The following is a 27,968-nucleotide window of genomic DNA, read 5'->3' as shown; positions in this document are numbered from 1 at the left end:
TTTGTGATTGAATATATATAACTTAATGGAATCAGAGTGAATCTGAAGCAATAAACTCGTCAAGTCATCCTGTCAGTAATTCCAGCTCGTTATTTCCGATGTTCATTGAGACCACCAGTTCGGAAAAAAAGCGAAAGTGAGGCACTGAGCACGTGTCAGGTTTGTAAACAATTTTTAAAAACATGCCAATTTTATAGAAATTCACTATCAAAATTTCATTTGAGTGGCACATTTTGCGTAATTATTACTTTCTTACACTTAAAGTACATTAATGTACTTCTTGTCATTCATGAAATGATGTACCATTTTGAACAAACGAAACGTTTAGTTACTCACGTCAGTTTCCATCTTTGCATATGACATCGGTCTCCGCAACCCGATTGTGTTCGGCAATCTTCGTTCCCATGTCGATGTATACGACGCAATGGCGATTTATATCAAACGCTCATTATAGGTATACTCTCAAACAACATTCCCTTGTTTATTTTGCTTCAGATTTTGGGGTTCTAGTTATACCGATAGGAGTTAATTGATGCAAAATTGGATAGTTAAAAAAATGCCGTCAGTTACAAGTACAGCTTGTATTGCTTTAAGATAAAATTGTTTTATCGTTTGTAAAAAAAAATTCCCACAATTGAGAATTTAATCATAATAAAGTATTTTCTTGCAATTTTTGGTGTTATCTTAGCTACATTCCGTTTTCCGTTCCGTCTTCCGTTCGATTTTCCGTTCCTTGTTTTAGCAACACCCGTGTTTCACTGTGCATGTTGACGATACGCGTGAGTATTTTGATATTTGCTTATGAAATTTCTTTTAGCGCATACATGGTATGTCTCTGCTAGGAATAATGGAAATTGTTATACACCTTTTTTCCCTGTATAAAACTAATACAATCTATAACGAACTTTTCAACTGATAAATCAACTCTCACACTCGTGGTCTATTGACCAGTCAATAGTTTTCGAACTGTTGACCGGGCAATAGTCTGCTCTATTTCTATTGGCTACGCAAGTCACGTGATTATCAGTCTGCTGTTTTTACGTAATGGCGAGGTTTACTAATTTTAGTGATGATGAGATACAGACTATTAGATCAAACGGAAAGCAGGAATACGAAAAATGTTATCAACGTTGCGAAAAATATTTTTGAACAATATATCAACGAAATGCTTCAACGGAATTACGATGATATACAAGATATACCTGCCGAAGAATTGGCTCTTGTTCTGAAGAAATTTTATTATAACGTCAGAAATCGCAATGGAGAGCCTTATGCTAAGAAAACAATGATTTCTCTCAGGTACGGTTTACAGAAAACATTTGAAAAAACGCACAAATTTGACATTGTAAATGACGACAGATTCAAGGAGGCCAACAAAATTTTTCATGCTTGTTTGAAAAAGCTGAAAATGGAAGGGGGTGGTGAAAGCAAACATAAGGAAATTATTTCCGAGGAAGATATAAGAAAATTGTATTCAACCGATACTTTATCGACTAAAGACCCTAAATCTCTGCAATTTAAGGTGTTTTTTGAACTGATGATGTTTTTGTGTAACCGCGGAAGGCAGGGCCGTAAATTAACCTTCAATTTGGAGGAGGCCGGAAATTAGGCGGGGGTCTGGGGGCCGCCTATTTATTTATTTATTGATATCAATAAGCATTTTAGAAAATGAAAGCCCGGTTTCAAGAAACGTATTTTTCTTCCCCTTAATCAAAAGGAGTTGCAATTAAGAGCAATAAATTAATGAACACTTGTATTAAAGTTAGTAATCAATTATTAATGGATTCTATTTTACATTTTTGTTTTAAAACTCATTAGCAAAATTATGAAGCTTTTAAAATATACGAGTTGAAAATGTAGGCAGGAATCCAGAGTTAACGTGCGTAGTTCTTTCAAGATATGTTGACTTCTTGATGTCACCTGGAAGGACATTCCAGAGGTGTGCTGGGTTTGCGTTGTATTCATTTCTTTACGTTTTATGATTGGTCATTTTTCGTTACTTTCCGTAAATACATTTCGCGGGTTTCTTAGCTCATGCACGAGAGCTTTCGTGCTTAGTATATATACTAGTATACTGGTCAGTTTTAGGGCAGTGTGAAGTTCGTTAAAAGTTACAAAGGAAGTCCTTGTATTGCTGTGCCTTAGCCTTCCCTCCCACCCAACCCATTGTCAGTTTCGAATTCTGTATTTATTTGTGTGATTTTTCAGCTTTGTTAGATTTGATGTTTGTTTATTAAAAGCGATCTTGTAACAAACGCAACCAACCTATCAACCTTTTTGTGTTTTACAACCAAATAGTCAAGAAAATATTTACTCTCTCTCTCTCTCTCTCTCTCTCTCTCTCTCTCACACACACGAGAGAGAGAGAGAGAGAGAGAGAGAGAGAGAGAGACTTGCCTAGATGGTCGAGCGGTCTAGCGCGTTGGTTACACGCTGCTAGGAGATTTGGTTCCGCAGGTCGTGAGTTCAATCCCGGGTAGGGGCGGAAGTGGGTATCCAAATAAAGTGAAATTTTCTGTGCTTTATATTAAATATTTCTTTACTTAGGGCAGTTATGTTCACTTAAGAGTTCATTGCTATTTCTGTGCTTTATATAATGTATATATATATATATATATATATATATATATATATGTAATTAAATTAAAAAGCAGGAAAATATGCATATTCAGATCACTAGCGCTCTCTGGATTTTAACAGATGGATACAAATATTGAATATTTGTATTCACCTGAGGATGGATGTTAAAATCCAGAAAGCTCTAGTGATTTGAATATATTTTGGAACTGAATACATGTATTTTCCTACTTTTTCATTTAATTATTTTGACTGTGTGATATCAACTCTTTCCTGTTTTGCAAATCCAAGTTAAATTATAATATTCGACAGCAGTATAAAACAAGATGTGCTCTTTAAAGGATGCAATTTGGATTAATTATGGAGTTCCGCCAGAATCGGAAATATGTGTTCCTGTTTCGACGACCTCGTGACTAGAGTAGCAGCAGTATCAAACATCCGTTGCAGCCGGTGTAGAGCAAATTTTGGCCCAATGTTTTTCCCAACTCCAACAAATATACTATTCAATGCAGGAGTTGGCATGATTTTTTATTTGCAAGAGATAAATAAATGCAAAAGTTGATACAATCTATGATATAGAAATAAGAGATCAACAATTTTGAGATGACAATTTGTAAGTAATTAAAAACTTTAAAAGAGATGATGCATGCACTTCTTGAAACAATATTTGTTGTATTTGTTTCCACAACATGGAGTTAATTTTAGGTCACCTAATTAAAAAGTTGACCTGTTGCTATTGGTCAGTGTCCACCGTCGTCCGTCGTGATTGAACCGTTTCAATTTCTTCAATTTACAATTTTTTTTTTTATAACTGCTTCTTTTGAAATTTGTAAATTTCATGATCCCGGGGGTAGATGTTCTACATGTAACTCCAGGGCGGGACCAAACTTGACATATAGTATTTATGCGTTACATCTATATATCTTCTTTAACGTTATTGATACTTTGAAGGAGAGATACTCATTTATCAAAATTGTAAAAATCATTATCCCAGGAGTAGGGCTGGGGTGTTGGTACCAGGGTGGGGCCAGAATGGTCATAGTAATTAAATGTCTTTTATATCATTTGAAAGACTTCTTCAATCCAGCTGATACTGTATAAAAACTGAAGGCACATTTAGGAAAAGCAGAAAAGGGATGTACAAAAATTGGGATTTCGCAACTCAAGGGTGGATCCAAAATAGTCATATAGTGTTAATGTAAGATATATCATATTGTGTAAAGTCTTTCATCAGAGGGAACACACTTGTGTGTGTGTGTGTGTGTGTGTGTGTGTGTGTGTGTGCGCGCGCGCGTGCGTGCGCGCGTGCGTGTCTGTGTATTAAAAAAGAATACATCTTGTTTGATACCGCTGGAATTTAGCCTATATACATTGTATACAGAACAGAAAAATTATTATAGATTGCGTAGCCCTTGGGCTAGTGATACTTTTAAATAATGCTAAGCTGACCGATAAGGTCTATGGGCATCTTGTTTGATATTATCATGCGTGGAAACAAAAATCACTGGGAAGTTCAAAAACTTTACAGTTGTGCCCGATGAGTACAGTGAATTTCAACCTGTTTTCAGAATCTTTATTCGAGAATTTATACCGGTATGGTGATAACTCGATTCCTAGTTTTCTTTTTTCTATGGCAGTTTAGGTAGTGTTTAAGTTTTAAAAATAATGTCCTTAAAACGAAGAATGAATGATGTGAATAGAAACTTGATTGTACTAAAGTAAATATTGAAGAGTGTTGGAGCAGCACATGGATTGAACAAAATAGATATACTGTATACATCAATAGTATCTTTGTGACATTTTGCATCGTTCGTCACCTCGTTTCAGTACTTTCAGTGCTTTGATTTATAAAAAAAAAACCAAAAAACAAACTGTTACAGATGTGTAGCTTACCACACAATTTTCTCCAATCCTTATTTGCTTACTTGCCTTTTATCTTGCAACAGTAAAACAATTCACTGATGCATGGTATTGAAATCGTAAAATGAAAACCCGAGGTGTTTAGCTACTGTTGTCTATTCCAGCAGTTTAAAAGCATTACCTAAACTTATAGCATGCTTTTATACGTGACACATGTACCTGAGAATTAAAGTACAAAGATATATACGACAGAAAATGGTTAAAGAAACTTGATATAGCAATGCGACTTATCCAGAACATTGTTCTCTCCTATGGGTCTTTTCTTTTATCCCCCTGAATTAATCCTTTCGCAATCTTATTGTTCATGTCGTTGGTCATTGTTACGGTGCTTTTTATAATTCTTGTTTTTGACCTTGTATCCACGTTGTGGATGCGACACTGATCTGTATCGGGTATTTCACGTCGAAGCTTACTTTCAAAAATTAAGATTGATTCTTTTCAAACTTTGGTTACATTATGAAAGAATGTGATGGTAAAACTTGTTAATGGGTGAACATTCTGTCTCAAGCATGTAAAGTTATATAACTTCAGTCTGTCTGTCAGTTCATGAGAATCAGTTCAGTTTATTTCACTCAAACCATGGAATGGTATATGCATTTACATATATATACAATAACATACGGATCAAACAGAAAATCAGAGGAGAACAGACAGTATGATTATTTTTTGTAATTAACATGCAGTACTTCGAGATACAATAATCTCTAGAAGATATAAGTTCACAATTGTTTTAGTGTTTGAGGCAGAGCAGTATTCTATTTTGAAAAAATAATTTCATTCATTTCTTTGAATATTACTCCATCTGCCTACTTGGACAGAAAGGTGATAGCTTGTTCTAAATCTAACAAAGATTTTCAGAACTTTCTTGGTAACAATGTTAAATATTCCTCGCCTTTAAAATTATTTTAAAACTTTTGTAAATTACACCCATTGAAGACCCCGACATATTGTTCCATTTTTGTAGAGAATCCAACTGCTCGTCAAATGATACGGATGTATAGATGTGCATGGTTATAGTTTACGTTAAGGGCCGAGCATCTCTTTTCAAGTGTCTAATATCACGGCCCAAATATTCATTAAGAATCAGACAACGTATGGTGATCGGGTCTATGCTTGTTTTATTTGTTTGCGTAAATGGGAATTGTCTCTTTATTTATTTTTATTTTTTTAAATATACAAATGATTCATATACAAAGGGAGAAAACCCAAGTTCAGAACATTTGTAGTCAAACAAATTTAAAGAAATATACGTCTTTACCAGAGTGAGAGCAGGCAGCATAGATAATGTGAAGTTTGTGATACCCAACGAATTGAGATTTCATTTTATCCTTCAATGTCCTAAATACTATATTTAAAGGAAAAAACCTTCAAGAATACTATTACAAATAGCCAAGTTCATACCGTTAGGTTCACAACATCTACCTACCCTTGCTGGTCTAGGAATATATCTTCATTATGCTGTTTGCATCACGTAATGCTGAATTGTCGACTTGATATGTATGCGTGTGTATTATGCCGTTTGTACGAATGAGCCTTCTGGGCTTTCATACTTTTGTAGTATTGTTCAATATTATTGTTTAATACTGCTTTCCAATGATGCATTGAACCATGCATAATTTCATAGATACAATGTACATATCTTCTTGATTACAAGAAAATGGAGGTGTGGAACTGTGAAACATTTGATCAGGGTTTCATCCCCTCTTTAAAAACTTTAAGAGTCTCAATCACATGCATTTGATAACTATGTATTTATCTTATTGTTACAAATAAATGTTGATGGGTTGTACTGCCCAAATAGTTTTAATTGAATAAATTATCAATGTTTAAAATTAATTTCAAGAAAGATAGACATTGAGTGTGTACAATGGAAAAAAAACCCAACCCAATAACATCACAATGAATAAAAAATGATAATTATCAAATCTAGATACTGGACTGTAATTGTGTCATTATACTGCAAGTTTTCTCTTGCATCAAAATACCACCCGGGATACAGGACTCTAATACCTGTTTTAACTAGACCTGCTAAAAATAAAAGAAAATATTTGTGAACTATATGTATCGTCAGTTCTTTAAAGCCTTCTTTATCTCTTTATTGAGTGAAGGTGCTTCCTTTATCTCTTTATTGAGTGAAGGTGCTTCCTTTATCTCTTTATTGATGGGAAATGCTTCCTAAATCTCTTTATTAAGGGAAGATGCTTCCTATGTCTGTTTATTCAGAGGAAACGCTTCCTTTGTCCCGTTATTCAGGGAAAATGTCTACGATAGCTTCTCAAACTAGTGTATAATGCCCAGGTTAGGGCCACAAAAAGCTTTCGATGTTTTTACTAAGAAATGCAAAAGAAATATTCGATATCTTCTTAGGAACAATTTGTAGGAATTTAAAAACCACATGAAATCATACACATGTTACAAAACTATTATTCAAATGATCCCTACAGACATATTCATGTACAAATAAATATTAAGAAGACCAGGGCTACTGTTTGTCAAAATGATATAAAAACTATCCACGTAGAGTTAAGTTTTATTCAAGATGACATCTTTAGCCAGGGTAAAATCACAAATGAAGTACCAAGTTTTACAATGACAATATGCATGGACAGAAAATCTTCCCAAGAACGAATAACAAGCGGTCATTTACGATTTATCAGCATAATCGATTTTATTAAAACGTTCAAAACAAAGAGTGGGGTACAATATGGACGCCATTAAACTTGTAGATATAGTGAATCTTCTTCAAAATTCTCATCAACATTTAGGTTAAATGATTTTGCAAAATAATATTGCAACATTGATAATTATATAGAGATTCAAATCTGTTTGAATGATGAGCTCTGTGGTAGGAACTAGGACCTCCTGAGTAGGTAGTACATGTTCAAGAGATTGTACGAATCGTTAGTACTCTTTCCAACAGAAACAAATTGCATGTACAATGTATGGAAAGGATCTATATTACAGAAATAAATCAATATCAAACAAATTTGCATGTACAATGTATGAAAAGGATCTATGTTAAACAGAAATGGATCAATATCAAACGTAACAAGAGGATTACCTTACATGGATTACGATTTTTTATGGACATTAGTTATAATATATTCGTCTAGTCGGGTCCCGATTAGCATCATTCATCCATGGCATTCATAGTGACTGAGTTTGCAAAAGTTTACGATACTTTTGATTAATCTATAAAGTAAAGTTACATCTAATTGGATGTCATGAAATGCAGGTAGATCTATGTTATTTTTATTTTTTGATACATTTATCATGAATCTTCATTATTTTCTGAGTGTTGAAATATTAGACTGTGTTGAACTTGAAATTTGCTTGCTAACCAACAATCCATGACAAAACCTGTCGGGAAGAGCTGAGCATGCGCAAGTACGTTTCAATTCGTATGAATACCCAAGATCAGGTCATACACGGCCTTTAATCGTGTATAGTTACTTTGGGAGGACTGTAAAAATTCCGTTGGTAAGTTTAAATTTCATTTTTAAACGTTATTGTAGTGTTACATCAATATAAAAAGAGAGAGACTTGTAATGTACATAGGTAATTTTACAGGTATATTTTTCACGTCTTTCAAAGCGCCGATGCATGTCACCCAGAACTTCTACATTCCTTCTAGCTTTGGTTTAAAAATAAATAGTAACTGAACCATTAGATATACCGACGCGAGTTTCCACTTGAGAAAATTCAATAAATTATTCATTCAACTTCAACCTTAGTCCTCCTATGATTGAAAAAATACCCGACGTAGTCAGCAGAATCAATCAAACACTATATGATTTACCGTACGCATACAATAGCGGCATGGGCTGAAAGTTGAGATGTACAGGAAAATCTATACTGGGTGTGTTGTAGGAAATTTTAAATAGGGTATTCAGAAAATTATATTCACGAAACATTGTGCTTTATTTAAAGTGCTGGGTGCTTTTAATTGAATCAGTCACCCCTAACGGCTATTGCAAAACAAATGGGGTTCTACAATATGTATGCACGGGATTCTTCTATCCCACCTGTGCTTTTGTCAAAATACAGACGCTGTATTAAATATTTTCTTAAATTTCTCCGTCATGTGTATACTTTATATACTGATATTACCTGTGTCCGTTATGATTTACTGATGAGCTGTATAGGTTAAAGTTAAAAGAATTGAATTGAAAAATAAAAACTTAAAAAAATATTTTTGAGCTACAATAGCAAGCAAATGTTTTGTGACACGTGACATGGGATAAAGACCGCTGGGTAAGAAGGAATCGCGTGATTTGGAAGTTTGTAAAAAGTAGGCAGAGGAATCATCGAATGTTGCTAAAACGCGGAACGTGAAATAATGACGAGGTCAGCATCTAGTAAAATCAAAAGGCTAATTATGAACAATGGAAGCAAATATGACATTTCTTGCGAATTGCAGAGAAAACGGGAAGTCATCGTCAGGTTCACCGTTTCATATACATATACCCAAGTTATATACTTTTGTATACGTATTTTAAAATCATTTTCAAGAAAGCGCTCGTGGGTACTGCCCCCTTTCTCTTGTCATTTTCTGACACAACCTCCCCCACCTATTGTGACGGTTCGTTGATTCACAATTAAAAATGAAAATAAATACTGAAAAAGACTTGCATTCTGATTTAACTTTCAAATTATATTACTTTTTCTCTGACTGCCACCTTAAGAAACGGTTTTATAGGCCTATCCAATGAATAAGACGTTTCATCCCTCTGAAAACAACATTGAAAAGATTTATAATTATTCTAGTTAAACCTCCTTTTTTAAGTTCTTCAGTTCATGCTCTCTTCGCTTTCTTGTCAAAACGTGATATAGCTATTTGTTAACTTATGATAATGAGAGAGGAATTGGTGTCTTGTTTTCCAATCTCAACCATTCACAATGTATCTATCATGTTATTGTTTTGTTTGCTTTTGCTTGTTTTTAGATACACTTTAAACTATTGCAAGCACACGTATATTACGTGTACTTGTAAATACATATAATACGATATTATAAATACATATAATACGATATTATAAATACATATAATACGATATTATAAATACACATAATACGATATTATAAATACATATAATGCGATATTATAAATACATATAATACGATATTATAAATACACATAATACGATATTGTAAATATATATAATACGATAAAGACGTTTTGCGCAGAGAGAGAGAGAGAGAGAGAGAGAGAGAGAGAGAGAGAGAGAGAGAGAGAGAGAGACTGACTTCCGGGGGGTGTGTGTCCTGACGAGTCCGCCTGTTGTAATTTGGATGGTCTTGACATTGTTTTCTGCCCGTTCTCTTTGTACCATTTATATGATCATAAACGAATTGAGATGGACAGGTCTGTAGATTTGGTTGAACTTGTGGGGTCATCCTCAACCACGTTGGTTGTTTCCCCCCGTCTTTATCAAAATGATTCTATTTATGACCCAAGTCTCTGTGACATAGTCCTTAGAACGAACAGCTGTGTCATCTTTGCCATCGTAGTCTTCTGGGGCCTGGAACCACACATCTTCTGCTCGGTGACTTTGAATAAGCTTTCTGACAAGTCGGTGTCTTATCCTCTCTGAATACGGCTCTGTACTTTCTAGAGCTGAAACGATACACCCCCTTCACGATACGATACGTATTGCAATGTGTATGCCACGATTCAACAAAGTTCAGTTACCAAACATCAGAAATTTAATCTAATAACTAGTGCTTCAAGAACTAGGATAATAATTTGCAACAGTCTGAAAAATAATCTTTAAAACAATTAATTACGAAGATTCACAGTCACAATTTTAGAAGCTTAATGTTTCCGAACCGCCGAACTAATACGCAATTTCCTAGATATCAGCTTTTTGTGATGGAGGTAGTGGTACGTAGAATTCTGTTGAACGTTTGGGTGGGTACAAGATGCATACATATATTATAGACTGGTTATGGAAATAAGGATACGTTATGAAAGCGTAATTCTAATTTATATCAGCCGTTGGTATACATTAAACTGACCATATCAAGAATAATTTGTTTGAATAGGCCATTGAATTAAACATGAAATAATTCTTTATTTCCTCTTTTACACGAGTGATACTTTAATCAAAGATATTTGGTGATTATCGAGTTTTGTTTGGGCTATTTTATTATCAAATACTCATAAACTTACAACTTTGTGTGTTTCTGCAGTTCGGGTGGTTGCATGACGTCTGGTAATCATCCTTCAGGCAATATATGAACGCAGCGATAAGCATTTGTCCCCACCGCGTGAATACGAAAACATAGTTTGCGTCTCATCGTGCGTAAGAGTTCAACAAAGGGTAATAACTATTGGGAAACTTGGAAATTGCGTAAACTAAAGTTCATTGTTGTTTTTGTCAGTCTCGAGGCTAAAATAGTCTGATCATTATCGGACCCCACTGTTGATGTTGTTCGTATAGTCCACCTCTGGGTAGGTGCACCTAGACGATCTAGAGTAAAAAGCGTGGTGAGGGTATCCCTCGTGTATGTATAAATAATAAGTACAGGTCAAGCCCGATGTATTTTACCGAACCCAATTTAAAGAACCGATGATCTAGGCAACGAATGGAGCATTGAATCGAGCATTTATATTAAACAGTATCGATATTTTGGTGAATCGTTCAGTCCTAAGAAAGAAATAGAAAAACAGACAAGTTACCCCTCCATTAATCCTAGCTGCAACATTTATGCTAAGGCTAATTAATCAATCATATATCCAATTAAAAAAGACCATTCCAATCATACACGTATTTTATTTATCTGTAATTTCAGCTACATGGAGTTATCATTTATACCTTAAAAGTTTTGTATTGTTAATTGATGAAAGTTTTTATTTGTTATTAACTATTATTCTTGAAATATTTGATCTCCATTTATTTATCTTTACCTGTTTATGTTTCTGATTATTTATTTGAGTATGCATTTAATATGGAGATAAATGATTCGTTGTAGTTATAGAAATATAGACTTTACACAAGTAATCGCTCAGGTGTAAAATACATGCATAACGTTGACCAAGAGAGAAATAAAAAAATATTAAATGAAGTCCAACCATTCATTTCTTCCATGCGTATGTTTCATGGTTAGTGTTTTTAGAACAATTTGGGGTAACTGTCATATTGCAATTCGCTGGGTGGGTGTAAATACAAAAACAAAAAATTGTCATATTGGAATTTCTTCATTCATATCCTCATAGAAAATTAGAATGGATGCCACATCATTCCGTCTGCTGAACTTTAAATTGGTGCGTAGCACTTCAGCCCTATACTACAGATTAAATATGCTTTGGCTTTAAAAGGGACAGCTGCTACCATATGTACTCATCTATTGAGATGTACAACTAAGAATATCCTATTCTTTTCAATTTTTGGTTATATTGTGTACATAATGTGTTTTTCCCCTTTTTTCTTTCTTTGTAAGTACATGTATTTGTAATTATATTGATGTAAATGTATTTTCTTCATAATCTTCTACGGGAGGAAATAAAGTATGAATGAATGAATGAATGAGGAATGTATGGACAATTATTTCAAATTGACCTGGTCAAGCAGAGTGGATCACAACCGATTATTGTTAACATTCTTTCCGCTTCAGCTGCGTTTCTTTTGTACTGGGTAGGTGATTATTGGCATAGTCTGGCATGCATTTACCTAGACCTTTAAAGTTATATAACTTCATTCTGTCAGTCAGTTCATGAGAATCAGTTCAGTTTATTTCACTCAAACCATGGAATGGTATATGCATTTACATATATATGCAATAACATATGGACCAAACAAAGAAAATCAGGAGAACAGACAATATGATTAATTTTTGTAATGAACATGCAGTACTTTCTTAGAGATACAAAAATCTCTAGGAGATTTAAGTTTACAAAATTGTTTAGTTTTTGATTCAGAGCAGTATTCTATTTTGAAAAATTCGCTGCGTAATTTGTAAAATGCTTTGCATTCCAGAATATAATGAAATTCACCTCCAATTTGGTTACAATTGCATAATCTACAATAGCGTTCATTTCTTTGAATACTACTCCATCTGCCCACTTGGACAGAAAAGTGGTGGCTTGTTGTTCAAAATCTAACAACGATTTTCAGAAATTTCTTGGTAACAAAGTTAAATACTCCCCACACTGTTTCTTTTTACTCCTGTAAATCACACTTATTGATGACTAAGAGATATTATCGTTTCATTTTTTGGTAACAATTGATCTCGCAGAACCCATGTGTTCTTCAAATGGTAGGAACCTATCTGGGGAAAATTATGTTAATGGCTGGGAATCTCTGCGCAAGATATGATAATATTTAAAATGAATTTTACATTTTGTTTTTCCTTTTTCAAGAGAGTTAAACATTGAGTGTATTGAGTGTCTACAATGAAAACAAAAATAACCCCAACAACATCACAATGACTAAAAATGATAGTGATCATATCTAGATGCGGGACTGCAATTGTATCATTATACTGTTCTTCTCTCCCATAAAAATACCCCCGAGATACAGATCTCCAATACCTGATTTAACTAGATCTCCTAAGAAATAATTTTACCTTTATGAATAAATGAAAATATTTGTGGACTACAGTTTTACACTGACTAAGAAAAGCGAGGTGACGTAAGAGCACGCTGCTTTCACGTAATCCAGGACCAGTAGGGGCTTTAAGTTTTATCGTTTTCTCTCCCAATTTGTCTTCTTATTCCTGGGAAATTCCAACTTTGTCCCCATTGTTACGGAAGACACCAGCTTTGTCCCTTTTATTCAGGGAAGATAATACTTTCTTTGTTCAGGGAAGGTGCCTCCCGTGCCCCCGTTATTCAGGGAAGATGTCCCCTGTGCCCCCCATTATTCAGGAAAAACACCTCCTTTGTTCTTTTTATTCAGGGAATATATCCCCATTATTCAGAGAATAATGCCCAGGTAAGGGCCACAAAAGGCTTCTGATGTTTTTACTAATGAATGTATGAGAAAAAATGTTCGAAATCATCTCGAGAACAATTTGTAGGAATTTAAAAACCTTTTGAATGCATCCACATATTGCAGAACTATTATTTAAATGATCCCCTCAGAAATATACATGTACAGAAAAATGTTAAGAATATCAGGGCTACTGTTTGTCAAAATGGGTTGTACAATAGTTGCTATATTGTTTCATCCCAATCAATACTTTTGAATTCCTTATTAAAACCTCGGAAGTGAGCCATGTTAAAATTTTGAACAACACGTTTATATAAGCGTGTTGCTTGTATGTTGTAAACAATATCTGTGTTGTGGCAGGGGAATGTTAACTACTGATAGGTGGATCAACACTTACAGATTCAACCTTATTTACATCATTTGTAAGAACAAGATCAATACACGTACCACTGATTGTTGTAAAATTTGTAGATTTATGTATACCATATTACTACTGTTGAGCACAGGGGCTAAGCCCGTTTTGGGCCCGAACCATGTGATACCATAAATAATTTATGGTATCACAGGGTTCGGGCCCAAAACGGGATTAGCCCCTGTGATGTTGAGCCTTTGTAAGAGACATTTGAAGAAATGATTGCAAGGAGTGAGGATATCTATACTGAAGTCACCTACTAAAACATTGTATCAATATCCAAGACTTTTCCCGCAGAGTAGGGGAACTTATCCCAATATTCAGAATTTAAGTTTGGTGGTCTGTATATTACACAAATCAAGATTTTTTCCTTTTGTGAAAGGACATCAATCCATTGTTATCAACTCAGAATGTAAAGGCCAGGGGCGGATCCAGGAATTGTAAATGTAAAGGGATTAATTCAGCTTTTATCGACACAAAATGTAAAGGGATTAATTCAGCTTTTATCGACACAGAATGTAAAGGCATTATGTAACTTGGGTAAATTATTGAGAATTCCTTTCAAATTAGAAATACCAAAGTACAAGCACGATTTCTATTCTTTCTAGACCTTTATATGATTTTAGATTTATTACATTGTATACTATGTCTATAAGCTGTATTTGCTTTTGACTAATAAACAACATAACATATATTAGTACAATAGGTATTTCAATTTCTGGATGTGCAAGATCATGTCTGATGTTGAACTTAAGCTTTTGAGATACATAAAGGGCTAATCCACCGCCTGACCTGGTAGAAAAGGAGAGAAACCATCACAAGGTCTTCACTACTGACAGACTAAATGTGTTTCTGTAACTGTGATAGTGTCATTGGTTGATAGTTCACTTATTATATCAATTCTTGGGAAGTAGAACACAGAAGTTGTTACACATGTACAATAATTACATATTTAGAAAATTATTGGGGACCTGGGTTATATTCAACACAACCGCGTTAAAGTAATATGTGTAAAATAGCAAAAAAAATTAGTGATGCTCTTTTAAAGAAATGAAGAGCAAGCAATGCTGATATTTAAAACCATATGAGTAGATTTATATCGATAGATATAACTAATATTATGCATTTGTAAAGGAGTGTCATTTGATGACTGTAAAAACACCATCTATATACATGTACCATTTTGCAGGATCAAGTAAGAAATGAAATAGGTTTATACATGTAGTATGAAAGAAAGATCATAAAAAATAAACAGATGAATAAAAAATAAACAGATGGGGAGAAAATAGGAGAACAAACATATATACACAGAAGAAGACAGATCAAACAAACGTATAAACACAAAAGAAGTTTATTGTCCTCCAAGACAGCAACTATTTCCCGAGGCGCGGTCGAGGGGAACAATAAACTTGCTATTGTCCAAATAGTCAGTAAATAGGTGTTTTATTATAGACTTTACTTGTGTCAGACATACCATATTAGGTTTTCAAAATATTTTGACGTCTACCATTTAAACATTTTCTTCACATTTCTTTATTATATTTACTGCATGCTAAGCGACAAGGCAACACTATAAGTTTGGTATAAAGAGGGTCCATAATATACATTTACCATCTTTGCTAGCCATGGGTGACGTTCCACGGTGTTTCTCTTTACCGTGGAGCGTCACCCTTGGCTAGTAAAGATGATGTTATACAGAAACAGATCAATATCAAACGTAGTGTTTACCTTACATAGATACGAATTCTTTATGGAATCATTTATGATATTCGAGAGAGCATGCGCAAGTACCTCTCAAAGCGTATGAATACCCAAGATCCTAGGAACGTAGCAGGTCATACGGTCTTGAATCGTTTATAATTACTTTGACAGGACTGTATGTAATAACCCCGTTGGTAAGTTTAAATTTCATTTTTTAAACGTTATTTAGAGTTACAAAAGGAGAGAAGCTTGTGATGTACACATAGCTAATTTTACAGTTCCGAAATAAAAATATGTTTTTCACATCTTTCAAAGCGCCGATGTATTTCACGCAGTATTTCTACACTAGCTTGTACCATCCCTTCTAGATTAGTCTAAAAATGAAAAAAAAAAAGAAAAAAAGAATAGGAACTGAACATTAGATATACCGACGCGAGTTTCCAATTGGCTAGAAAATTCAATCAATTATTAAACTTCAGCTGTTGTCCACCTATGGCTAAGAAAATAGCCGACGTAGTCAGTAGAATCAATCAATCAAACAATATTTGGTTCACCGTACGCATATGATAATGGCATGGAATGCAAGTTGAGATGTGCAGAAAAATCTATAATTCAAAAGATATTTTATTATGTATATTACATACAACAGGTGTTGCCTATATAAGCCCTCTCCATACATATACATGGTCAAGGTCATACAGATATAGTTATTATATAATGATAATGAAGCAATATAATATTACATACATTGATATGTTTAACAGTTTCCATTTCTATGACAATTTACAGCCTGGTGTATTACTGACAAATATAATTTAGGTATGGATATAGAAATTTACTACACAGGAAAAAGATATAAACAAGTTGGTTCTGTGGTATGAAAATGAAAGATTTTAAGAAATTAAACAAATCTATTTGTAGACAAAATAAATTCATGTACAATTCTGAAAATTACAACATTTTGGTTATAACTGAGATTATTGTCACCATACAAAATAAGTTCTAAAGATAAAGGTAATTGTAGATCATTAAAACTTTGTATCAGTATTTGTCTTTGTGTACAATATTTTGGACACTTCAGAAAAAAGTGAATAAAAATCTATACTGGGAATGTTGATGTACATTCTAAACTAGGATAATTGTATTCCTGAGAGCAACACTGTTTTGTTATTTTTTGTTTTCTTAATTATGGGTACATTTTTTCCTTCATTTAATTATCTAAGGCCTGTGGTTGAAAATTTTAATCTTTGAATTAAACTTGATTTCCTTAAGATTTCTATTTCAAAATGAACCCTATTATGTCTCGGACTGGAAATTAAAAAAAAAACCCATCTTGGTACAAAGTTTGTATGGCTGTACTATTAGTGAAACACGATTTTACAACTAGTCATTAAATTTACTGTTTGTGTGAGAAACGGATTTCTGTTTAAAGTCAATAAATGTTGAATGCCATAAATTATCCTGAGCTACTTAGGCCAAAATAAAAAAAGCTAGTTAACAAACAAACACAGCAGGATGCACTTCCCTTCAAACGCTGTAAAAAATGGAATTACCTAGTTACAGAAACGATTGATAAATCCCATAGTACACAATTACAAGTTCTGATTATAAAATTTTCAAAACCACTGTCTTATTTTGCATTTGGCAAAAAGCTATCTTGACAGAATTCACACTAAACTGAAGCAAGACTACGCGTACTTAAATTTATACAGACCAAATATTATTCATAATCAGAAGACATTCGAGGTGAATCACGACATTGTTGCTGCTACACACAGATCTATAGATACATCACGTGTACAACACATATATAAATTTACTTTGAAATAATTTCTCTGGATGACATGTACAGTTATTTGTTATGTCAGAACTTGTTTAATTCCGATCCTTTTAATGTGTGTCAATAATCTGCCCATTATAGGAACTTAGCTGGGTAAGCGACATTTAAATGTCCACATGGACGATTTCATGTACAATTTGCATATGAAAAAAATCTTTACCGAGTAATGTTGATGTACATTTTGAATAGGATATTGATATTCAGAAACTTTTACTCGTGAACCCCCCCCCCCCCCCAACCATCAAATTTTCTCAATGAATCTAGTTTACATTCTGGCAATCGTCCAACACATGTAGACTATTTTAAGCCCATTGGATACTAAACTGAATTTATTGCAGACATTCATAAGATTTGTACACTACCCGGGTGTTGTCAATATTCCTAGATTCATTTTTTTTGTGAAACCAGAATTTTATTGCTTTTATGATAGAAGCCTGTTCATCTTATATTGATCATCTGTCTTCAGTTAACACCATCACTGGTATGTACTGTTATATACGTCGCCCATTGTCCACGAATCACCTCACTGAGAGTGACCACTATTGATTTGTACATTAAGGCCTTTGGGCGTGTGATAATCAACAGGAAGCTCGGGTCCGTTCAGTATGTTGCCACAGGGTTTATGACGTGACCAGTTTGTGTAGTAACTTATAAAAGCTTATCTAACCCAGCTTAACTTGTTACTTGTTACATCAATTGACATTCCCTTCAAAATAATTCAACGCGCTTATAATTTATTCTCATTTTGTACTGAATAGTAAATTGGTGAAAATTAGACCGAGACCCTTAGAAATCGAATCTTTATTATTTTTCTTTCAAATTTAAAGTGAAATACTGGAAGAAGTTTTGTGTTGTTGTCTGAGAGAGATTCTGAAGTCTGCAAATGATTTAATATACAGCAGCTTGCCTTTAAAAACAAGAAAATATTTATCACCAATAGTAATTCATTAAAAACAAATCCTCTCTCATCCCGGTACACGACGTGCTAACATACATGTTCATTTTATATGTCCACTTTTCTACACTTCTAAATCTATGTCCACCACCTTTAACGATAGATGATATATATTTTAAGATTGTCTAAAACGTCAGCATTCACTGAAAAATTATAATATCAAATTGTCACAGTTCTACCTGATAGTAAGCTCGCGATGTTCCACGAACAAATTCGGAATTGTCTTTCCGTGTGTCATATTCAGTATGCAGTTTTCTCATTTCTGTTGATGTTAATATGCTCTCCTACTGCCTTTCTTGCCGCCTTTTATATGCATGTATGAGTAGCTTTTGTTGTTCGTCAGTTTCGGATGGAAATGGTTGGTTCCCTTCGGAGTTGTACTTCCTCACGATCTTTGAATCGTGAGAATTTTGCTAAGTACTATATAATATAGGGCGTGCTCCGAATTATTTAGATCCTGTGCGCGCGTTCTGATTCGTACGGAAGCCGATAGGTGCCAGGGTATAGAATAATATTTATTTAACTGGCGGCCGCCACTTATTAAATGGCGGCCGCCACATAAATTAACTGGCGGCCGCCACATAAATTAACTGGCGGCCGCCAGTTATTTTATCTGGCGGCCGCCACTTAATTTATATATGGCGGCTGCCAATACTTCTCATTACCAGCTCGTTGGAGTTATCGCGCTTTGATGACTCTTGTGCGTCATTGGTAAGAAAATGCACAAATCTCGCGAGCAAGTGCGAGATTACTGGGACATAAACGAAACGTTCAGAGCACCCCCATCCCCCTTTTTAAAAGTTAAAATACATGGTGTATTTTTAAATAAAATTACCATTAGTCAAACTGCATTTTTTCAAATATTCTAACACTATCTTATTAAAGAAGTTTCATGTTTTTTAAACTCCAACACACACCACACCTATTTTAAAAATTCCAAACAACGATGTTCTTTGGACACCCAAGTCCATCAATATTTTTTGTAATTTTCAAATTAGCTTAGATGCAGTTTGGAAACGCACTAGGTGTGTTAATTAGTGTTATAAATGGCTTTTTAAAAAATGCAGTTTGGCATATACATGTATATATCTTGTTCTAAAATATGGAAATTGACCGGGGGAGGGGGGGGGGGGGGTACGTGTACGATTACAAAGTCCATGCCATATGAACCTGTCCTAACTGTATGATAAAATAGAATGTCTTCATAGTCTGACAGAATAACTTTAAAAACATATTCATCACATTAATTACAAGAAAAGTTCTTGTGTTGGATGTGCATATAGGTTTTTCCCTTCACAGTTCTTCTTGCGATTGACGCTTTATATCGGTCAGATTTGGCAAATTTAGTAGCTTCTCTTCCTCATATAGTTTAATACGTTCGTCTGTTTTCTTGTAAGAATAATCAATTCCTAAATTTGACTTTAGAATCTTAATCAGTGTTGTGGTTTGCAGTCGGTTATAATATGTATTCGATACCATAATTTATATTACGTATGACTAAGTAATGTGTTTACATTATGTTGTCCCGGTAGCAGGACTTTACGCGCCTTTAATTTGAAGAGTTCCACTAATGGAAATGATAAGTATTGCAAAAACAATGTAATTCGTATCGCTGAGTGATTATTTTGGAAAGATTTAGAATAGTACGCAAACACGCAGCACCGTTTTTCAAAATGTATAAGGACAGTCGGAGGAGAAATTGTCTTCTACAATTGTTGACAAGCAGAAAGGGAACCTAAAATGTCTCTTTTGTCCAAACTTCGCACTCCTAAATTGGAGGAAAGGGGCTCCGTTCATTCTTCAATTGATCAGTTAATTTAATATTACATTTTTACCATCCATTACTACCACCTAAAGAGTGGGGTGGGGGCCAATCCGCCAATTAATCTTATTTCACCTGTGAAAATAATTTAGTTTGCACGTGAAAATAATAGAAATTGAACGTTATCAAAAAATGGAGGGTTAACCCCGTGGTTCTATAAAAGGCACGTGACCATATATATTTTTTGTCGTTTTTTATCAACACTTGGAATGAACTTTGAAATGTTTGCGGTCATTTGTTTAAAATTGATATAGTTAATTAGTGAGAGGGCCAAAGGTTAGCATTGAGGTCTATGGGAAATGAATTGGTACTCTTTTCCCTTTACTGATGTCCAGGCTCGACTGGAATGTAGCTATTGCGTTGTAGTGAAAGAACCTATCATGTAAGAAACAAAAAAGACGGAATAAAAAGAAACTTAAATGTTTATTAAATAAATTTCCATGTTTTCTCTGTTTTAGTTTTAATGATGAAGCGTGTATTATTCAATGCATTATCGTTATTATGAGCATTACCTTCAAGCGCACTTCGACAATTTTGTGCGTTTATCTAACCCACATGTTCATGATATAGCGTGAAACTTTCAAGTTATAATAAATGACAGGAATGCAACATGACTATTGAAGGACCTACATCTAGTTTCGCCTAGCTAATTAAACGTAGAATTATTTATCTGTTTCTTTGAAATCCACAGTTAGTGTTGTTCACATAACTTTACATGTTAGTGTTGTTCACATCACTTTACAGTTCGTGTTGTTCACATCACATTACAGTTAGTGTTGTTCACATCACTTTACAGTTCGTGTTGTTCACATCACATTACAGTTAGTGTTGTTCACATCACTTTACAGTTCGTGTTGTTCACATCACTTTACAGTTAGTGTTGTTCACATCACTTTACAGTTAGTGTTGTTCACATCACATTACAGTTCGTGTTGTTCACATCACTTTACATGGTCTCCATATCCTTCGGTATCTATAATTGCAATCTCTGTAGAAGTTATTCAACCGGAAATGACCACTAAGCAGGTTATTAGCGTAATATAGCTAAAATCTGCAAAACTTTTGTCAAGTCCTTTTAAAATGACAGTTGTCGAAGAAAGTGTTTGCTATTTCACAAATAAAGATTATTTCTTTACATAGATTGCTTAGAAAAAAATAACATAACATGTCGTTTTGTTTTTCTGGTTTCGAACATTTGGACTCGCTGAAGGTTTTAAAGATTTCCCTGTAGAATTATTATGAACTTCTAATTCATATTTGTGTGCACTTTGTATTGGGTGTTTTGTTCTTTTATATCAACATTCGTCAGAAAGATTTATAAATTTGTTTTGCTTTGAAATTATTTTTGAAATCCATGAACACTTTATCGCTATTGCTATTTAATTCTATATCCGCAACACTTAGGTACATTTTGTGTGTTTCCAATATTAACCACACAGGTTTTGAAAATATTTCGAACAATATCTAAGATAAAAGACAAGAACATGCAGAACAATCTTAGTTTTTAGAGACATATTCCATTATCATTCAGACATGCATGGTACAAAGTTATGTTGTTTTGGACGTGAAATTTTAACAAGAAGTTTATCTATGGAGCATTCAACGAAATCAAGAAGTTCTGTGAGGACTACTCACTATATAGGATTTTTATGTCTACTTTTATCAAACGATGTCCATTTAAACCCAGGACCAGAAGGAGCTCAACAGACCATAAATGCTCACTGTATTGGATGTAATCAGGTAGTGAAAACTACAACCGGTGTAATTTTTATAGACTTACGGAAAGCATTTGACACTATAAATCACAAGGTTTTATTACACAAACTCAAGTCATTTGGCATATGCAATGATACTTTTGAATGGTTTAAATCATATCTAACAAATCGTACACAGAGAGTTATTTGGAAAGGCAATTTATCGGAGGAAAGAAATGTAACCATTGGAGTTCCGCAAGGCTCTATTTTAGGCCCATTGTTTTTTATCCTGTATATTAATGACTATCCACAAGCACTGAAACATTCTCATGTAAATATGTATGCAGATGATACTTCACAAGATGTAACAGATAAGTCAGTGGAAAATATTGAGTCAAAGATGTATGAAGATCTTCAGCGCAGTATAATGTGGATTAAGGAAAATAAATTAAGCTTAAACCTGTCTAAAACTCAATGTATGCTTATTGGATCGGCACAAAAATTATCAAAGTATCGAAAATTAAATTTAGTGATAAATAACCATGTCATAGAATGTGTTCAGGAGTCAAAATTACTTGGTATTATTATTGATGAAACTTTGTCCTGGAAAAGTCATATAGAATCACTTATGAACAAGATTTCCAAGAGAATTGGCATTTTAAGAAGAATAAGATATTTTATGTCAAACGATGCGCTGCTGAAGATTTTTAATACTATGATTTTTCCACATTTTACATATTGTTGTACTATATGGAGCAATCCAAGAAATGCTGAAAATGTGAATAAGCTTTTTATATTGCAAAAACGAGCTGCAAGGGTAATTCTTAACATCAGAAATTTTGAAACACCATCTAATGTCATGTTTACAGAACTTAACTGGTTGCCTCTATCAGTTTACTTTGTCTATAGAAAAGTCATTTTAGTGTATAAAGTTTTACATGGTTTAATGCCAGATTATTTAAATGTTTTTAAATATGTATCAGAAGTCAGTCAGAGGCAAACTAGAAATTCTTATTCAAATATTTTGTATATACCCAGGGCAAAAACAGAATATTATAGAAGATCTTTCAGCATTTCAGGGAGCACAGTGTGGAATGCCTTGAGTCAAAACATAAGAAACTCAACGAGTGTTGCGTGTTTTAAGAGAAATTATCTTAGAGATTATCACCATACTTTTTAAGCTTCATTTTGTATTCTATTTATCTTACATTCATAATTATTTCTTAAGTTTATATGTATTCTACTTCTTTTAATCTGTGTTTATTTTACTAATATCTGTCTGTATGTATGTTATATGCAGGACCATATTGAAAACTAGCGTTATCGCTAAATATGTAATCCTGGTTAAATAAAGGTCTTATTATTATTATTATTATTATTATTATATTACAATAACTGCATCATTTCGAATGATTTTACATACATTGATGACAACGCTTTCAATACACCCTGTAACAATAATATACTTTCCGGGTTTCTGCAGTCTAATCGTATATAATTTTTGGTCTCTTTTTTCAGTATTCCTTAAAATGGTAATGCTCTCTGATTTGCAAAGGAAAGGCGGGTTTCTCAAATATTTTGCATTGCTCGTCTTCATACTCTTAGGACTACTCGCCTTCAACCATGTTCAACAAGGTAAACTAAATCTAAACGACTTAACTGCAAAGCTTTATAAAAAAGTCGACCAACGAATCGATCTACGAAGCAATCAAGTGACTTCATCACCAAAGAAGATGACTGATCTGCAAAAAATTGAAGCTATTCGCCAGAGCTGTGGAACTTTATGTGATACTTCCAGACCAGGCACCCCTGGGCCATATTTTGATCATGTAACGGCTCCAATAAATTGCAAGGCTATATACAAAAATCCATACATTGACGAAGGTCATAAGACAATACCCCCAAAAGAAATTCCAAAAGAGCTTTGGAATGACTTTACCATGAACAATAAGCTACCTGTTTCTCCTTATTATTTTAACCAGATATATCTGGGAACCAAAGCCAGGAGTCCTGTCTGGTCAAAAGAAGGGATTGACCAGATGGTAAGGCAAGCAGCAAGAGGTGCACTAGGAGGGAACTATGGTGCCTCAGAGACAAACGCATTGAGGGATGGAATGGATCATGCCCCGGGAATTAAGAATGGACGTGTATTAGTAATTGGTTCAGAAAATCCTTGGGTCGAGGCGACAGTTCTTGAAAAAGGTGCAAGAGAAGTTGTGACCTTAGAATACGGCAGAATAGAATCAAGGCATCCAAAAGTAAAAACGATGGTTCCATCTGAATTCAGTGAGAGCTTTCTGAATGGTTCACTTGGTTTATTTGACGCAGTTGTTACTTTTAGTTCAGTAGAACATTCTGGACTTGGGCGATATGGCGATAGATTGAATCCATGGGGTGATATAATAGCAATAGCACGTGCATGGTGTGTAACAAAAGTGAATGGATCATTGACCATAGGAGTCATGTACGATAATGAGAAAGATTACATTCGATATAATGGCGGTAGGTGGTATGGCAAAATAAGATATCCTTATTTGTGTACAAACTGGAAGCAACACTACAGAGGTTCAGGAATTCAAAGAGTGCATGTTTTTACAAAAGTGGATCCGAAAGTCTAATGATTTCACGTGTGGATAGTAAAAATTGAATTGATAATGAGTATACGAAAGTCTGAAGTGTGTTATATTTGAAGTAATGAGAGGAAATAGAGAAAGCAATTAAACTGACCTACGGAATCAGTTATTCCGATCAGAATCGAGCCCGGAGTATTCGTTATGTCGCAACAGTACGTAGTGTATCCAGGAAAAAAGATTTAGTGTGAGAATTATGAGACGTTAACATTCATTGGTTTATGTGAGAATTATGAGACGTTAACATTCATTGGTTTGTTTTATTGTGAGAATTATAAGACGTTAACATTCATTGGTTCTTTTAGTGGAAGAATTATAAGACGTTCACATTCATTGCTTTGTTTCATGTCAAAATTATCAGACGTTAACATTCATTAGATATTTTATGCCCCTGATATCGAAGATCGGGGGGGGGGGGGGGGGGGGGGGGAGGGGGGTATTGTTTTTGTCCTGTCTGTCATTCTATATGAAACTTTAACCTTGCTAGTAACTTTTGAACAGTAAGTGCTAGAGCCTTGATATTTCATATGAGTATTCCTTGTGACAAGACCTTTCCGTGGGTACCAAAATGTTGGTCTATGTGACTTTGACCTTGGAGTTTGACCTACTTTTTGAAAAGATTGACATGGGTCATAACTTCTAAATGGTAAATATTGGAGCTTTCATATTGCACATATTATATTTATGTCAAACGATGCGCTGCTGAAGATTTTTAATACTATGATTTTTCCACATTTTACATATTGTTGTACTATATGGAGCAATCCAAGAAATGCTGAAAATGTGAATAAGCTTTTTATATTGCAAAAACGAGCTGCAAGGGTAATTCTTAACATCAGAAATTTTGAAACACCATCTAATGTCATGTTTACAGAACTTAACTGGTTGCCTCTATCAGTTTACTTTGTCTATAGAAAAGTCATTTTAGTGTATAAAGTTTTACATGGTTTAATGCCAGATTATTTAAATGTTTTTAAATATGTATCAGAAGTCAGTCAGAGGCAAACTAGAAATTCTTATTCAAATATTTTGTATATACCCAGGGCAAAAACAGAATATTATAGAAGATCTTTCAGCATTTCAGGGAGCACAGTGTGGAATGCCTTGAGTCAAAACATAAGAAACTCAACGAGTGTTGCGTGTTTTAAGAGAAATTATCTTAGAGATTATCACCATACTTTTTAAGCTTCATTTTGTATTCTATTTATCTTACATTCATAATTATTTCTTAAGTTTATATGTATTCTACTTCTTTTAATCTGTGTTTATTTTACTAATATCTGTCTGTATGTATGTTATATGCAGGACCATATTGAAAACTAGCGTTATCGCTAAATATGTAATCCTGGTTAAATAAAGGTCTTATTATTATTATTATTATTATTATTACATGAGCATTTCTTGTGAAAAGATCTTTCTACTGATACTAAGATATTTGTCCTTGTGACATTGACCATCTTTGGAATTGGCCATTATCGGGGGCATTTGTGTTTCACAAACACATCTTGTTTAGTGTGAAAATTATCAGACATTAACAATCATTGGTATGGAACCTCCATCATTCGTTTCGAGTTTTGTAGTTGTACATTATGAATTTCATATAATAGAACATAAAGGATTAGTTATAGTAAAGAATACAATGGAATGAATGTGATAAGGCTGAAACAGCAGATAAGATGACTACACACATAATACCTGATAGATCAGATAGTCAATCATGCAAGAAAGTGCTATCTTACTGATTGTTTGACCGATTTAATTACAAGAAAACCAGGTGGTAAGAACTAGATATTGTAATTAGGAAATTACAGTGCCCATATCTTTTCTCTTTTAAAAGACTAATGAGTTTTCATTGCAGTTGAATGAAAGTTTTATCAATATAACTAAACTGCATTGTTTCTGGATACTAGTATGATCGCAACATTACTGTATGCCAGTCTTCCTGAATAGGATCCCAACATTTTTCTATGTGTCAGTGTTGCTGAATATAATTGCAACATTTTTCTGTGTGTCAGTGTTGCTGAATACGATCTCAACATTTGTTTGTGTGTCAGTGTTGCTTAATATGTGCCTAACATTGCTGTATGCTAGAATTAAGAATACAAGAGGTCATGCTTATTTTCCTGAGCAATTCTCATGTTTCGGTACCGTTCGTTTTCTTTTTACTCAAACTGACAGAAATACTATTATGCTTTCTTCAGTGCATGCGTCCTTAACACTGCATACAATGTAAAATGTAATAATTAGTTCACCCCACCCCTACCCCGAAAGATACATACAACAAAGCATTCTTTTCAAAGAACAAAATACATGTAATCACAATTTGTCAGAATGATATACAAGTGATATTTTATCATAACTATGGTGCCCGCCTCCCGTTTAGCGAGGATTTATGATTCGAGGGTCACGTGTGGTGTTTTGGTAACATAAATCCTTGTTCCTGAAAAGAATTATACATAACGATGTTCTTTTGAAAAATACTCCTTGTAGTCCAAACCTGACGTCTGCGTCATGAATATTAGATTTGTTTTCATATTCCTATGTAAAACTTCGGATAGCCGCTGGGGGCCATTATTTAAAAAAAAACCTCTTATCTACGCATGTAAAGAGGCTTTTACAGAAGGATTGATGTCGTTTACCTTAATGTTTCTTAAAAAGAAAGTTTTAAAATGACCCAGACCTATTTATATCTAATGATCTCCCTTTTCAGAAGTTATTGGCTTTTACTGAACAAACTTTCATTCGAATAAAAAATGTTTTTTTTAACAAGTTTGCTTGAAATATTAGCTCGGTGGACTGGTTTTGGACAGACACACAAAACAGACAGGTGACGTAAGAATTCAGATTTTAAAAAAAGATGGTTTGACCTTTCAGGTGATCTAAGAACAGGACTAGGGTCATTATGAATCTTCTGTAGAACCACTGGGTCAGAATAACAATATTCTTACGAGTTAGCGTCTTTACAGAGCGTAAAAGGGTAAACCTCGGGTTCGGTATCACAATTGTCGTTCAGTTTTCCATAGCAGTTAGCAAGATTTGTTTCGGTGATGAATTTATGTATTGCTTTCATATATGTACTTTGTCATTTATACTGGTCATATAAGATGTTAAATAATTGATATTGTAATATATTTTCCTGAACTTTCATGTGGATTAAAATCATATCTAGAGGGTATTTCAAAATAAACTAGTGTTGTTCATTAATTGAATTACGAAATTGCAACTACATGCGAATCATTTTTGCCGCTTCGTTAATATACAACAAAAATATAAGACTGCAGCATACTTGTACAACAATAAAAAAAAAAATGCAACATTTAAACCAACAGCAGAATTTTAACAAATTTCTTCAACAAACTGTAGATTCAAAAATAAATATTTTAGTTATGCTCCTGATTATGACGACCTAATAAGCGCTGACTAGGTAAAATTTCTAGTGACAGGGTATGCAAGTATTCTCATGACGTCATAGTACACGTAACAT

The 27,968-nt window shown here is 34.0% G+C and overlaps 2 protein-coding genes across 4 annotated transcripts in view; both read left to right on the top strand.

Moving 5' to 3' along the window:
• Nucleotides 1-27,968, top strand: part of LOC125682335 (uncharacterized) — a 45,124-nt gene that overhangs the window by 9,134 nt on the left and 8,022 nt on the right. The window contains exon 1 of one of the 3 annotated variants that reach the window (XM_048922830.2): nucleotides 7,728-7,977. The exons of 1 other annotated variant lie outside the window; for it this stretch is intronic. The gene's annotated coding sequence lies outside the window, so the exon portion shown is untranslated. Of the gene's footprint in view, nucleotides 1-7,727; nucleotides 7,978-9,753; nucleotides 15,738-27,968 lie in introns of those variants that run through there. One more of the 3 variants, XM_048922832.2, reaches the window with a different exon arrangement.
• LOC125682334 (uncharacterized) lies at nucleotides 747-27,671 on the top strand. The gene is made up of 2 exons (XM_048922829.2): nucleotides 747-779; nucleotides 23,373-27,671. The coding sequence occupies exon 2, from the start codon at nucleotides 23,384-23,386 to the stop codon at nucleotides 24,470-24,472; it is 1,089 nt and encodes a 362-aa protein (XP_048778786.2). The 5' UTR covers nucleotides 747-779; nucleotides 23,373-23,383; the 3' UTR covers nucleotides 24,473-27,671.

The sequence above is a fragment of the Ostrea edulis genome, chromosome 2, assembly GCF_947568905.1.
Source record: "Ostrea edulis chromosome 2, xbOstEdul1.1, whole genome shotgun sequence".
Taxonomy (NCBI): domain Eukaryota; kingdom Metazoa; phylum Mollusca; class Bivalvia; order Ostreida; family Ostreidae; genus Ostrea; species Ostrea edulis.
The sequence above is the reverse complement of the archived record's forward strand: the minus strand, read 5'-3'. Positions and strand labels throughout refer to the sequence as shown.